The sequence below is a fragment of the Pectinophora gossypiella genome, chromosome 28 (genome assembly GCF_024362695.1).
Source record: "Pectinophora gossypiella chromosome 28, ilPecGoss1.1, whole genome shotgun sequence".
In the NCBI taxonomy this organism is placed as follows: Eukaryota; Metazoa; Arthropoda; class Insecta; order Lepidoptera; family Gelechiidae; genus Pectinophora; species Pectinophora gossypiella.
In genome coordinates this window covers 2,048,657-2,062,394 of record NC_065431.1, presented here as the reverse complement: position 1 = coordinate 2,062,394, position 13,738 = coordinate 2,048,657, and the positions used below count along the sequence as shown (strand labels likewise).

The following is a 13,738-nucleotide window of genomic DNA, read 5'->3' as shown; positions in this document are numbered from 1 at the left end:
ACGATCCAAACATGAATTCGAAAATAAACCAATATTTAGGCCTGTGTTTGTTGCGTTTGTATTGATAATACAAGCGCGAAATTCGTAAACCATTATGTGTAACAGTGTAAGTAATTTATGAAGTGTTTGTTATAAATAAATGTTTAAAAATTGACTTTTTTGCTGGACCGCCATCTTCCCGGGGATGTCGAGTCGTCAAAGTCATTCTAAGTATTCCACTAACATGATGCACTTAAGACAACATAAATTATAGCCTATACACGTCCCACTGTTGGGGGCAGGCTTGCCCTCAATCAACCATGAGGCCCACATGAGGCCTATTCCACTATGGTTAGTTTAGTATGGTACTTCAAAGTTTAAAGAAACAAAAGCCGAAACCAAAACTTCAAAAATCCATCTTCGTAAATTATTGATTTCATAATACGCCTGGCGAGTTTGTTATAGCAAAAAAATATACACGAAACATTCGCTTTGCTAATATTTAAAAATAGGCGTTTTAGTTAAATATGAGCTTGTTTAAGTGCAATTAAACATAGATATTTATGTTAATTACCTTAATAATATTATTTATATACTATATCGAAGTTGAAAAAGACTCCTTCGCGTATATACGTCTTAATTTTCAGCTAAATCCTGACAAAATAGCAAGCAAAATAGAAATTGCAATATTTATTTTAATTGATACATAAATTGTTACGCTTTATGACTTCAACCACTCTTTCCTTTCACTCTTAAAATGTAATTCTAAGAGTGAACGTTATGCCATTTCTTCCTAAGTTTCTTAGTTATAACATGTCTTAAATTTAGGGTTATTATATAAATAACTTATTATTTTTATTCAAAGATAAACTTATTATTTATTAAACACTACTATTACTTTTACTACTTATATTTACTTTATTTAAATTAACAATTTTTTACAAATAAAAGTGGTGGCTAATGTGCTGAGAATTTGATGAAGTTCGTTTGTTTTTAAAGACGAGTTTTGTTTTTTTAAAGTTTGACGAAAATGTGTGCAATGATGATGTGCCTAAATGTGTTCTGTTTACCTACAGGTTAGTGAATAAATAATTTATAACTACGCAATAGGAGATAGTGGTTGGAAGGGCTAAGTAAGCTGTTGCGATTAGGTTGTTGCCAACATTTTGAATACGCAGTTTGTGCCGATGTTTTTGGTCACTTAAGAGTGTCATATCTATACGGCCACCTTGAACGTCCCATGAAAAGTATCGGCGTCCGAAGGACGTAATATACGATCCCGACGACCCGATTACTCTAGCCATAGAGGCAGCCAATCAGCTCGCGACACCAAACACTTCAGGACCCCGACGAACGACGATTCCCCTCAATCAGGCATATCGCTATCGACCCACTAGGGTCGATTAATTCTTTCAAATATTTTTCCTCTCAGACGACGCGACGCCCTGAGCCGAGGTTCGCGCCCAACTGGGCACCCTCAGGCCTGTTGTCTTAAACGTTGTACCTACCGGGTGAGAGCCTTCAGCGCTCCCCATTTGTCCGGCCAAGTAGTACTACAACTACAATAAGTCACATCAAAAAAAAAAAACTTTAACGTCCCTAATTATTGGACTTTCTGGATGTTGCTAAGTATATGTATACCTTGACTGTCACTAAATATTTGCTTCTGACTGTACCTATAAATACTTGCTAAAACTTGGTTTTCCTCATACACCAGCCTAGTGCAATATACCAGATGTTTCTAAGACCATCCTGTTTGTTTTTGTCCCTCGTTTTCCTATGATCTTCATAGCTAGTTTACTTCAACATTTTGTACGTTGATTCACTATTAGAAGCCTTGTTAAAGTCCTACTTACCTGTGTAATGTATAACAAATTAAATCTCGGTACAGCATCTTATTCTGTGGTTTTATCTGTCAATTTGTGTTTCTAAGTTTTGTCCTGTGAACAATTTACTTAAGTAAATACGTAACTCGTGACAGTAATTGCTTCACGCAGTCAGGAATAGTTTGTTTTAGATTATTGAGTTTTAAAGCAAGCCATTCCTGACTCCGAAATTTTAATCCGAAGGGAAACATTCGTTGTTTTTTTTTGACGTTTGCCGTAAATGACATTAACTATTTGGCCAGAAAATTCATTGTGCTTGTTTTCTTTTTAGCGTGTCTTATTGTAGATTTGCCGCAGATGGCATTAACTACTTAGCCGGACAAATGGGGAGCGCGGAAGGCTCTCACCCGGTAATTCATTGTGCAAGTGAAAAAAAATGTATGAAGTATTTACCTTTATTTTTTTTATTCGTCAACAGGCAACAAGATGTCGGAACAGGAGCAAGCGCGCTGCTCCTCCAGCGAGAGTGACAATTTCGAGAAGATTGACTCCGAAGAGGTCAGGCAGGATGAAAATGTAAGTCGGGAATTCTTAACCAATTCCTCCCATCCAATGTTGTCGAAATGGAAAGTTGTCGAATTGGGAAATAGAATTGATCATTTGTCCAATTGGAAAACTTGGCGAATTAGGAAAGTGATCCAATTGAACCGGAAGGTCCAATATCGTTCTTTTTTCCAATTTTCTCCCTTTATCCTTTCCGGTGGAATAAGTGGAGGTGTGCCTAGCTGTGGCTCGTATAGAAAGGCGCAGGCTTGTGATGAGGCGAGTCCACGAGTTTGAGCAACAGCGCCAACAGTTTATCAGCTAGCCGCTATTCATTATAACTGCCAAAACGGTGTGCTCACGTGCCCTTATTATGCGCAAGAGTTCACCGTGAAGATAGGCTACTTAAGGAACTAGGACTAGGAATCGAAGTGGTCGCCATGGCCGAAATAGGTCGGAGATCAAATCATATCAAATCATCAAATCTTTCCTCAAAACTCTTAATAATCTCACATCAATCTGTCTTTTTCTAACTCGTTTTACTTATATTACCTTACTCGGATCTTTTACCCAGACTTGACATCCCATATGTACGTTCCCCCCAGGGCGAGCCTATAAAGTTCGTGGTAGATAATGAGCCGGAGTCCCCTGATGCAGCCACGGAGGAGGATGGGCCAGCGCACGAGGGCCGCGACTCGTTCCCCAACGCGCCGCCGCCCAACATCCGGCGGAGACTCACTCCTGCGCAGCAGCTCGCGCTCGCCGAAAAACGAGCTAAGCTCAGGTAAAACTGCTATATTCTTCTTCTATCGTGTGGGTTATGAGGTGGATTACCAACCTCATCAACCCTGGTGTCAGGGTTATTATTGAGCCTCCAAACGCCCCTGACATGGCTCATGTAACGACTCCTTACATCAGTAAGTAGTAACCAGGACCAACGGCTTAACGTGCCTTCCAAACCACGGATCATGTTGCTTTCGGACAGTCAGGTGATCAGGAATCACAAAGTGATATTTATGATATGACCCCACCGGGTATTCGAATCCGGGAACTCCGGATCGCGATCCCAGCGCTTAAAAAGTGCACCACAGAGGGTGTTACTGCTTTATCGCCATGCATTCACAATTCTCACCCCTTATAATGTAACTCGCTTGTCCTTCCTGATGGGGTGGACAGAGCTTTAATTCGTTAGAACTTACAACCAGCTTCCAGGAACCCAACAACACCTTGCAATTCTCGTCAGTTTTACGCTCTCCGAAGGAGCAAGGTACTTACTTGTCGTGTAATCAAGTGTACCTACTGATAGATAGATAAAACCTTACGATATTGACGTTAGTGTAGCATTATCACTAAGTTGGTAGGTACCTAATCCATCTTATAAAATCTAAGGGAACATGTCAACTTTTCGTTTAGAAAAACAAGCCAATCGAAAATATAAAATCTAATCTAAACTAGTACCTACCTTCGGTCCACAGAGACCCGTATTACTCTATAACCTACCTACTTATTGACGTATCGACGCGCGTTACTATGCCAAGATCGATACTTAACCACATATACATTAATACATAGCTCCATTATTTAAGTACGTACGTGCTAGCAATGTAAACAAATTCACTGTTCACTCCTTTTGCTCGTTCGACTTGCAATAAACACCATATTACATAAGCAATGGTCACGGACGGACTCCATTAAGCAACTGATGTTTAGTTTGGTTTGGCTGTCACAAATGGCGGGAAAAATTCTTCACGATCAGTAGGCCACAAGTCTCTGCGGCTTTAACACGTATTTCGTTTAGTTTTGCAGCTATTTTCCTTGTAAAATCGTGTTGAGATACGGACAAAAGTCTGTTTTTAGTTGAGTTACAGGAATATTTGGAAGTAATTTGTGAAGTTTGTATGTGAAAAGTTGTTGGTGTAAGTGTTTACGTTTGGCCTCATTGCGTTCATTTTGAAAAAAGTTTGGGGTTTGTTTTTTTCATTGCAATGTTGCCAGTGTTAATTTGTAAATTAAAAATAAATTAGGACGAAAATAGGGATGTGCAGCATGTGTTGTTTAGAATATCGATAATCTACTTATAGATTTTGTTTACAATTTACATAGTATGAGTACAACATTGTGCTGATCTACGCTTTAGTTAGTGAATGTAAGGAAAGTAATAAGTGCCAAATAGGTGCATAAAAATATATTTAACATTTACATAATAATATACATTGCACTGTATTATTTATGAATTTATAAATTTCAATACTTTTTTAAGTGGTAAGTTAGAAAACTTTTCATGTTTGACTCTGGAAATGAGTAGGAAATATAAAATGAACATGAGCAGTCGAGAATCACGGTCCACTTTCAGCCCTTTATCGAACCATTTTACTTTCTAAAGTAGAAGAATACTTAAATCAGTAAGCTTGAATTTTGCTTGAATATTTTTCCATAAGGTCTTTAGGAAGTAACCTAATCGACGGTCATTTTATTTATTATTTTAGTAGTAAAATGTGTACATTCTCTAAAGGTCCTAATCAAATCGTATTTACATAGTGACACCTTAGTGTGACCTCGAACGTTAATTTCTCGATGAAACAAGTTCTTTTAGCAAAGCTATAAAATTATTTGTTTTGAAAATCACCAAGGGTAATTAATCCTCTTTGCATCGTTACGTATACATCGTAATTTGTCCATTTATGTGTTTGTTTTCTAACTTGGAAAATGAATATGACATCATAACAAAACAAGCAAGGATGCTAAATATCTATTCTTAGCAATCGATATCTAAAAACGCTTGTTTGAACTTCGCATTTTTGTTCGTTTGTATTCAGTATTTGAAGTAAGACCGCTTACATACAGATTAACATTGATATGATAAGATTCCGAAGCAAACTTGGTCTGATAAAAGAAATATGCCGTACACGTGCTTTGCAATTTAAACATAGGGACATGCATAAAGCCACGCCCGAAATTGGGTAGTTTCCTAGGTCAAAGATAAATCATGAAAATTCAGATGACTAAATGAAGACAGGTCTATAGGTGACAAAAATGTTTTCTTTTTTTCTATTTAACTTACTAATAAATTTTAATAAAGAAAAATCAACAAGTTGCTTTTTCGTACAAATTACATAGTAATTTCGTGTTTTGACGTTTAATAAAAACTGATTTGACTAGTTGGAAACCACCCTATTCATGGGGTTAGCAGAACCAAAAAGTAATCAGAAGGCAACTTGATATTATTAAATTGGAGACAATCACCTTACTACTTACAAATTTAAGAGCCACGCTCTTGTTGGTGTAGCATTCTCCATGCTACTTTTTTAGGGAAAACAGTGCAGTGGTTTCCCTCTTGCCTTCGGCCCCGCAGAAATCCCACAAAATCACCATATAATTCAAGTCTCTAAATAAACTTCGGACTCAGGTGGGCCGAAGTAAGGACAATTTGTTCAGGTGGGGTTTCTCGGATGGCTCGGACTTAAAGTGCAAGTGCGGCACTGTTCCCCAAACGATGGAACATCTTACATCGTGTCCTGCGTGCCCGAACACCTGCAGACAGGAGGATCAGATGAACGCTGCATACTTGTTGCCATGTTTTGGGCCATCACTATTTAGTTTGCCATCGACACGATAAGAAGAAGACCATATAATTAATAATTGAAAATAATTTGATTGCTATAGGTTTCTACCCCTTCTTATCGTGTCGATGGCAAACTAAATAGTATCAGCCCAAAACTTGGCAACAAGTATGGCGCTATCTGCAGAGCTCATCAGATCCTCCTGCGTGCAGGTGTTCGGGCACGCAGGACACGATGTAAGAGGCTTCTATAAAAAGGGATTTGGAGATGTTCCGTTGTCTTAAAAGCTTGGGTACTCCTGTACTAGAGTATACTATAAAACTGCATCTAGTTTAAGAACAACAAATCACATAATTAAGATATGGTAGTGACGTAGATTCTCAATATTATGTATACGAGTATATGATAGAGGTTGTTTGTCAATCAGTAGAGATTAGATCAATTGAGCGGACTTTGAGCTAATACATATTATAGTTTTTGTATGATGATCATTGATTTCATGATCATTCTAGATGATACCATACATCTAGAATCTAGATGGTAATTATCATCATCATTAATTTAAGAGCCACGCTCTTGTTGGTGTAGTGTTCTCCATTCTTGTCTATCAAAGGTTAATTCTCTCACACGACGTTCGCCTTTTTTTAATTTGCTTCATGTAAACTCTTCTTGGTCTTCTGCTTCCTCTCTTTCCTTCTATCTTCCCTTCTACGGTGTAAAAAAAATATGATGATAAAATTATGTTGTTGATGGTACAAAGTGTAAAATTATAAATATATTTTATTTCGTTTATTATTTATTACTGTTATATCGAAATCTAAATACTACGTATGTTACATACACATAAACTCACGCCTATTTCCCACCGGGGTAAGCAGAGTGCTATGGAATTCCATTTGTATCGATCCTGACACACTTCTCTTCCTCCACATTCACCAATCGTTTCATACACTTACACCGGTTCAGAGTAAATCATATTGAATCTTTTCTAAGGACATCTCCAATTTGGTCAATATACGTCCTTCTAGGTCTTCCTCTGCCAGCCCCAACAATGAACCTTCGCTTTCTTAATCCTATTATCCTTCATCCAAACCAGCATTTAAAATTCCCTTCTCGATCTGAGTCACTATATCGTCTTTTACACCACATTTCTCTCTTATCACACTGTTTCTCACTTACTGGTTACTTATCGTATGTTCGTTCTGTATAATCATAAGTATTTATAATCTTTAATGCTATAGTTTATGCACCTCAGTACCGCAGCGTGATATGCACAATGTACCTTACTTAGCTTTTTTGTTATAACGTGACTTATTGTAGATTTGCCGCATATGGCATATAACTACTTCGCCGGTCACTTACATAGCAACTTTTATTAATAGATTGAATAAAACGGTACAATACGCATAAATATTTATTTCTTTAATTTAAGAGCCACGCCCTTGTCGGTGTAGCATTCTCATACTTTTTAGGGAAAAATAGGGCAGTGTTTTCCTCTTGCTTTCCGCCCCGCAGTACTCTGTCTGACGCGAGTGGAATGGCGCCCAGAGTAGTTTATTTCAAAGCCGTACTAGGACAAATTCTTTACTAACGACATTATTTCTAACATGAAAAAACGGAACATTTTGCAAATAAAAGCCAAATATTCGGATGCCTGAAGATGCTCGGGCAAAAGTTTCTTCGAGAGCCTAGTGGGTTGACCTTTTTTTGACGTGACTTTTTTTAGATTTACCCCAAATAGCATTAACAACTTGACCGGTCAAGAGGGCCTCTGGAATCTTCTCGGTCCGTAACTACGGTAAACATGTACCATTAACTTCTGTCGCAACTGAAAATTCATTAACAATTTTCCGAACAAGGCTGTGCTACCAAACCAGTTCCGAACCCGAGACATCGTTCCACTGCCATTGTTTTACCCGCTAGGTCAAGGCGGTCGTCTACACGGCATGAATGAAAACGAGTCGATTTTTGGGTACCGTACATAATTTTTACTCTTTTTTACACGAAGAAAGGAAAACATGAAACAGTAGGACTAGGGCCCTGTGCTGGGAGGTTTTCTGGCCACGTCTTTCCATCAGCGATTCAGCAGTTTTACAGTCGTAGTAGTTTGACAGCTACTTACATAATATGTTATTTAATTTTTAACCTCCAAAAAGCGCTAACTATGTAAGCCAATTTAAAAGAATAAATATTTTTGAATTTTTGACGTTTATCCTTCTAAGGTCTAAATGTAAAAAACTAAAGAAATAGGCATCGGATAACACAGAGTTTTAGAAGTTAAAAATATACCATACAATCAGGCTGTCACTTATTTGTGTCTAATAAGTGCGCAATGTCATCAAATATCAAATAGCAATAATAAAATATAAATAGACGAATTGCTTCAAATTGGCCTTTTTAGACTTTCTTCGAAAATGTGCTGCTTAGTACTTATTCAACGTATCGGGTCGGGAACCCTTAGTTTGCAACATCTACTCGCACTTGGCAGTATTTTTGATGTAATACTTTCGATTTTTATTTATGTCGTTTTCGCAGATGGTCATCTGTCTGTCTGTTGAGAAATAAAACCATAATTATTCGCAAGAGTTTCAAGTCTTATTCACTAATTATTCTTATTCAATATTCATTAATTTTTGATTTTAATAAGTTTTATTTTAATAAATATAATTTTAATTTTAAGTATATTTAATTTTGATTTTAATAATTTTTAACTTTATTTCATTATTATTTTAATTTTCTTGATTGTAATAATTTTTAATATTAAAGTGACATAATTTTATCTTGCAATATAACCTACCCTAAGTAAATGCATATTCACTGTTTGCTCTTCGTACACACCTACTTACATGACAAGATTTATTGTGCTATTTAGGTAAATAAGTAGTATAACATATAACATATAAATAACTAAGTACATAACTAATATTATAAGCATAGATGTAAAATAGAATTCTATAATCTCTGCTTACCCCGGTGGGAAATAGGCGTGAGTTTATGTATGTATGTATGTAGATGTAAAATTTATATGATATGAATAGATCCTTTAAAATTTCAGCAATACGTTTATGTGTTTATGCGCCCCCTCCGGTTGACTGAGGGGAGGCCTCTGCCCAGCAGTGGGACGTATATAGGCTATTTATGTATGTGTTACGTTTATGTGTAGCGATTAAATTAGCAATAGTTACCTAAGTAGGTACCTACTTTGTAATCAGAAAGTAATTGTGTGATTGATTAGCTGTTATGCGATAATCAATAATTCAAACTTCTGATTATGAAAGGTGCAAGGTATAAGCCATTTTATTATTATTAACAGCTTGTGTCTAGTGGTTTTAGAGTTAGGCTTACGATCTGGAAGTCCGGGTTTGATTCCCGATGGGGACATTGTCGAAATCACCCTGTGAGACTGTCTTTGTTCGGTAAGGACATTGCACTGATTGTCCAAAAAAGAAAGATGTTTCTGTGCTTCGGAGGGCAAGTTAAGCCGTTGGTTCCGACTATTAGTCTGAAAAACTCCTCCACTAACGCAGTGGAGCAGAGTGGTGGAGTATGATCCGTGCCCCCTCCGGTTGATTGAGGGGAGGCCTGTGCCCAGCAGTGGGACGTACATAGGCTATTTAATGTTATGTTGCATCGTCAGCCGTATGACGCCCACTGCTGGGCATAGGCCTCCCCCAAGGATCTCCACGATCTCTCTCCATGTTGCATGTATACATATGTATTAATTTATTTATAGGTTGTTGCTACGAGAAATAAATAAGTTTATTTTTAAACGTTCACGTTGAACCGGTTTTCAGTAGTAGTTACCTATAAGTTATATAATATTTCTTAGTATTGGCCAAATGAGATTGTAAAGATCTCAACGCATGAAACCACTTGGTTTTTCCATATTTTTATAGATTTACGTCAATTCATGTCACTCAATTTGTTTGATAGTGATTTTTGTTTTTGATTTCCAATTGACACAATGAGCAAAATAATCTGATCAAAATGTCAAGCAACAATTATTTTTATATATGTTTGTGCCCTTCTTCTGAATAAGCATTTTTGAATAATTATGTACCTCTGCTACAATAGGAAAAGAGGTAATTTTCAAATTGTAAACCTAAAATTGTACAAATCAATTTTATAAATAAATCAATTTATTATTATTATTTATTATTATTATATTAAAACTCTACAACGCCATCTATATTATTTTTTGGAAACTAGAAAGTCCCACAATGAAATCCCATAGTCTCTGCTTACCCCGGTGGGAAATAGGCGTGAGGTTATACAGGGTGTTGGTGACATCGTAACGAAAACTTTGCCCTCAAAGTTGATTCAGACCATAATTTTTAGTTGATATTAAGGGTAAAAAACCTTTTGATTGTGCGACGGAAAATTCCACTTGATATTAACTCATGATCTGAATCATCCCCCTTGGTATTCGTTACGATGTCACTAAAACCTTGTATAAGCTCACGCCTATTTCCCATCGGGATAAGCAGGGACTAAAGAATTTCATAACAATTTACTTACTTACATATTATGTAAATTGTTAAACTAAAATAAATACATACAGAAGTTGCCAATCATTAATGCGGTTGTACAAAACAATACGTACGCATCTCGATTCGCAAGGTCGCCGAGTTAAAGGCGTAAGTCTACAATATTTGCCGTTTACAAAGATCAATTGCTGATACGGAACTCGGTTTTTGTTTGAACTCTGTCGGGTGTTTGCCTCCGTTGGAGTCCTGACGTCAAGGTATCACCCGTTTTCGAGAATGATCTAGAAATTGCATTTGATTAGATTAGGTATCTTACTGGGGGTCCAAAAAGCCATATCTAAGTCGTCTAAAATAGCAAAAATCAATATTACTATAATTTATAGTAATATAGTTTTTTAGATTATGACATTCAAATCTACAATAAGTCACGTCAAAAAAAAAGTAGACTTACTGCACCTGATCACGTAAAGACTTTAGTACTTAATTAATCTACCATTATCGAAATTACGCGTATGACGCAACGTCGTTTAAAATAGGATTTTGAGAAGGAACACATATTTACTAAAACCTGTTCAGTCTCCGACATTGTGATTATGACTCAAAGAGTCATTAGAATTTTTTCTTTTTGAATATTATGATCTAAGTTCATTCGCATTCTGAATCTTGCGTGGATTGTATCGCGACTGTTGACAAACTTTCGCTTTTTGTGTGTGTTTTTTTATTTTGATCTAAAAATCTTTTAATTAAAATATTCGAGATTTCTTAGAATTAGAAATCTGGCAATGGAAGTTCTGAATAACACAGGTACTCTGAGCTGTCATTTTAGGTGTAATTAAAATATTAGCTGTGTTCGTAACAGGACAGAAAAACATATAAGTACTTTTTGGTGTTACCTGTATCGAAAAAGGCTACATTTTTCTATTTTATGTGCAAAAACAAACCCCTAACAAACCAACATAAATGATGTAGTGATGTGAAATACATGAACATACCAAATGTGCAAATTTTGAACATTTTTGTGACATTAAGTGAGAGTTTGAGGAATTTCTTCACGATGTTGAAAAGAAGAACTTCGAAGCGTTTCGTCCTTGGTGATACATCAGCTCCGGAAGAGAAGAAGTCTTACGATGATGACGAAGAAGCTATTGAAACTATACCTAACAACTTGAAGTTCCAAATGACTCTAGAAGCAGAGCCAGATAGACAAGCCGATAGAAGAGACGAAAATGGAATGAAGCAAGATGGGAAATTTTTGCGGCTTCCAAACGCGACTCTCACGTAAGTTCGAAATTATGTTTCTGAATATTTATTTTATCTTAGAAATGCTGATACTTAAAGTATATATTTTGCTTTGTACCAGTTTGGAAATTCGGTTTACTACCTAAATGTTATAATGTTTATTTTGTTGCGTAGTAAAAATCAATTTGACTGCATTTTGGAAATGAGTCTAGTTTTTAGCTGCTTGGCTGAAAGATTTGAAAGCCAAAATATGCGGCAAATCCGTTCAAATATTTTAAACAATGCAGTATAGTTTATTAGCAGAAATTCAGAGAGAGTGTCGAAATATCGGGAGTCTCATATCCCTATTTCGAACGCGGTAAGAACCCGTTATTATGTGTTTTAATTATTAGCAAAGACAAACGATCGATGCAAATAAATTTCCTAACTTTAAAATACGTATTTCTAGCATTAATTACATGGACTTTAATCAAGATGTACTCAAATAATGTTTATCTTGTAATTAATTAAACGATTCATGTCATTGACGCAGTGTCCAGTACGTCACTAGTATTAATTAATTGTAAATTGAAATGGCAATTTCGTACGGACCTGAAGTGCGATAGCTTGCGCACTGCTTCCATCCGATATCTTATAATAATGTTCTACTATCCGTCATTTTTGGACTCGGATCGGATAAGAATGAAGGACTTTCCATGAGGCACGTTCCTCAAAATCAATACAGATGGTTCTTCGTTTAACCTTATTTATTTCATGAATGACAGATATATGCATCTTTTATCTTTGTTTTTGGGTATAAATGATCCTTCTTTGAGGAGCTCGGTGGCGCAGCGGTAAACGCGCTCGGCCTGCGATTGTTGAAGTTAAGCAACTTTCCCAAAGGCCGGTCATAGGATGAGTGACCACAAAAAAAAAGTTTTCATCTCGAGCTCCTCCGTGCTTCGGAAGGCACGTTAAGCCGTTGGCCCCGGCTGCATTAGCAGTCGTTAATAACCATCAATCCGCACTGGGCCCGCGTGATGGTTTAAGGCCTATCCATCCATAGGGAAGGCTCGTGCCCCAGCAGTGGGGACGTTAATGGGCTGATGATGATGATGACCCTTCTTATTAAAGGGTAGGCGCAACACATCTTCCACCAATTATTGTTCTGATCAAAATAAATGTAACAGCTTGTATACGTAATATTAAACTTTTTTTTTTATTAATATAAAGCAACAATTATTTTTATATTATGCTTCTGGCATTACATTGTATTTTAGAATAATTATGTACCCAAGTAATGAGATAATAGTTAATTATCACGTTTAAACTGAACAACGCCATCTATATTGTTTTTGGTGAGTGCAAAAAAGCTGTAAGTGTTGTTATTGATACTTACAATAATGATTGAAATACATTTTGGGCGTTTATTTGTGAACTAGGGCCAGTGACGTAAACTTTTTTAAAGCAATGCAAATGACTGTCGGTCTACAAAATTAAAGACCGTCAGTACCTACCTAAAATGTTTTCTGACTTTTTTTGCGTTGTTTGTTATACGTATGTAGTATACTATAATTAAAGTATGCTTGAGCAAAAAGCTAACATAAAGTCACGTCCGTAACACACAGGTAGATCACAAAATAACTAACTTGTGTCATTGTTTTTTATTTTATTTTAAACAGCTGCTTGTTTTCGCGGACTTGTAAAATCCAGAGGGTTTATGTCAAGCAACAAAAAATATTATAATTATGATATGATAATTATAACGTACGGTACAAGTATGTTTATGGATAATATTTTTTTTTGTTGCTTGCTTGTATATTTTAATAAAATTTTAAGGTAAAATACACTATAGTGCAATTTTGGATATATTTTTTGTAATGTGTGTTATTCTTTACGTATGTGTTAGTGACATCATAACGAATACTGAGGGAAATGTTTCCTGGGGCCTGTTTAATAAAACTTACAATTGTAAATTACAATGACAATTTGATGTACATTGCGGAGTGTGTGATCACGAATATTTTGCAGTTTCATATTAGCTACGTAATGAACATCAAATTGTCGTTGTAATTTACAATTGTAAGTTTTCTAAAACAGGCCCCTGATTGAACGGGATTCGACG

General features: G+C 36.2%; 1 protein-coding gene across 6 annotated transcripts in view; it reads left to right on the top strand.

Annotated features, from left to right (window-relative positions):
• The window catches only part of LOC126379097 (acetyl-CoA carboxylase), a 255,256-nt gene that overhangs the window by 8,386 nt on the left and 233,132 nt on the right, over window positions 1-13,738 (top strand). For 4 of the 6 annotated variants that reach the window (XR_007568241.1, XR_007568242.1, XM_050027669.1 and 1 more), the window contains exons 2-3: window positions 2,284-2,381; window positions 2,954-3,132. Coding sequence is in view for 4 of the 6 variants with exons in the window: in XM_050027669.1 (XP_049883626.1) it covers window positions 2,284-2,381; window positions 2,954-3,132 (277 nt within the window). In the remaining 2 variants the exon portion in view is untranslated. Of the gene's footprint in view, window positions 1-2,283; window positions 2,382-2,953; window positions 3,133-4,116; window positions 4,265-11,278; window positions 11,674-13,738 lie in introns of those variants that run through there. The other 2 variants (XM_050027670.1, XM_050027671.1) reach the window with 2 other exon arrangements.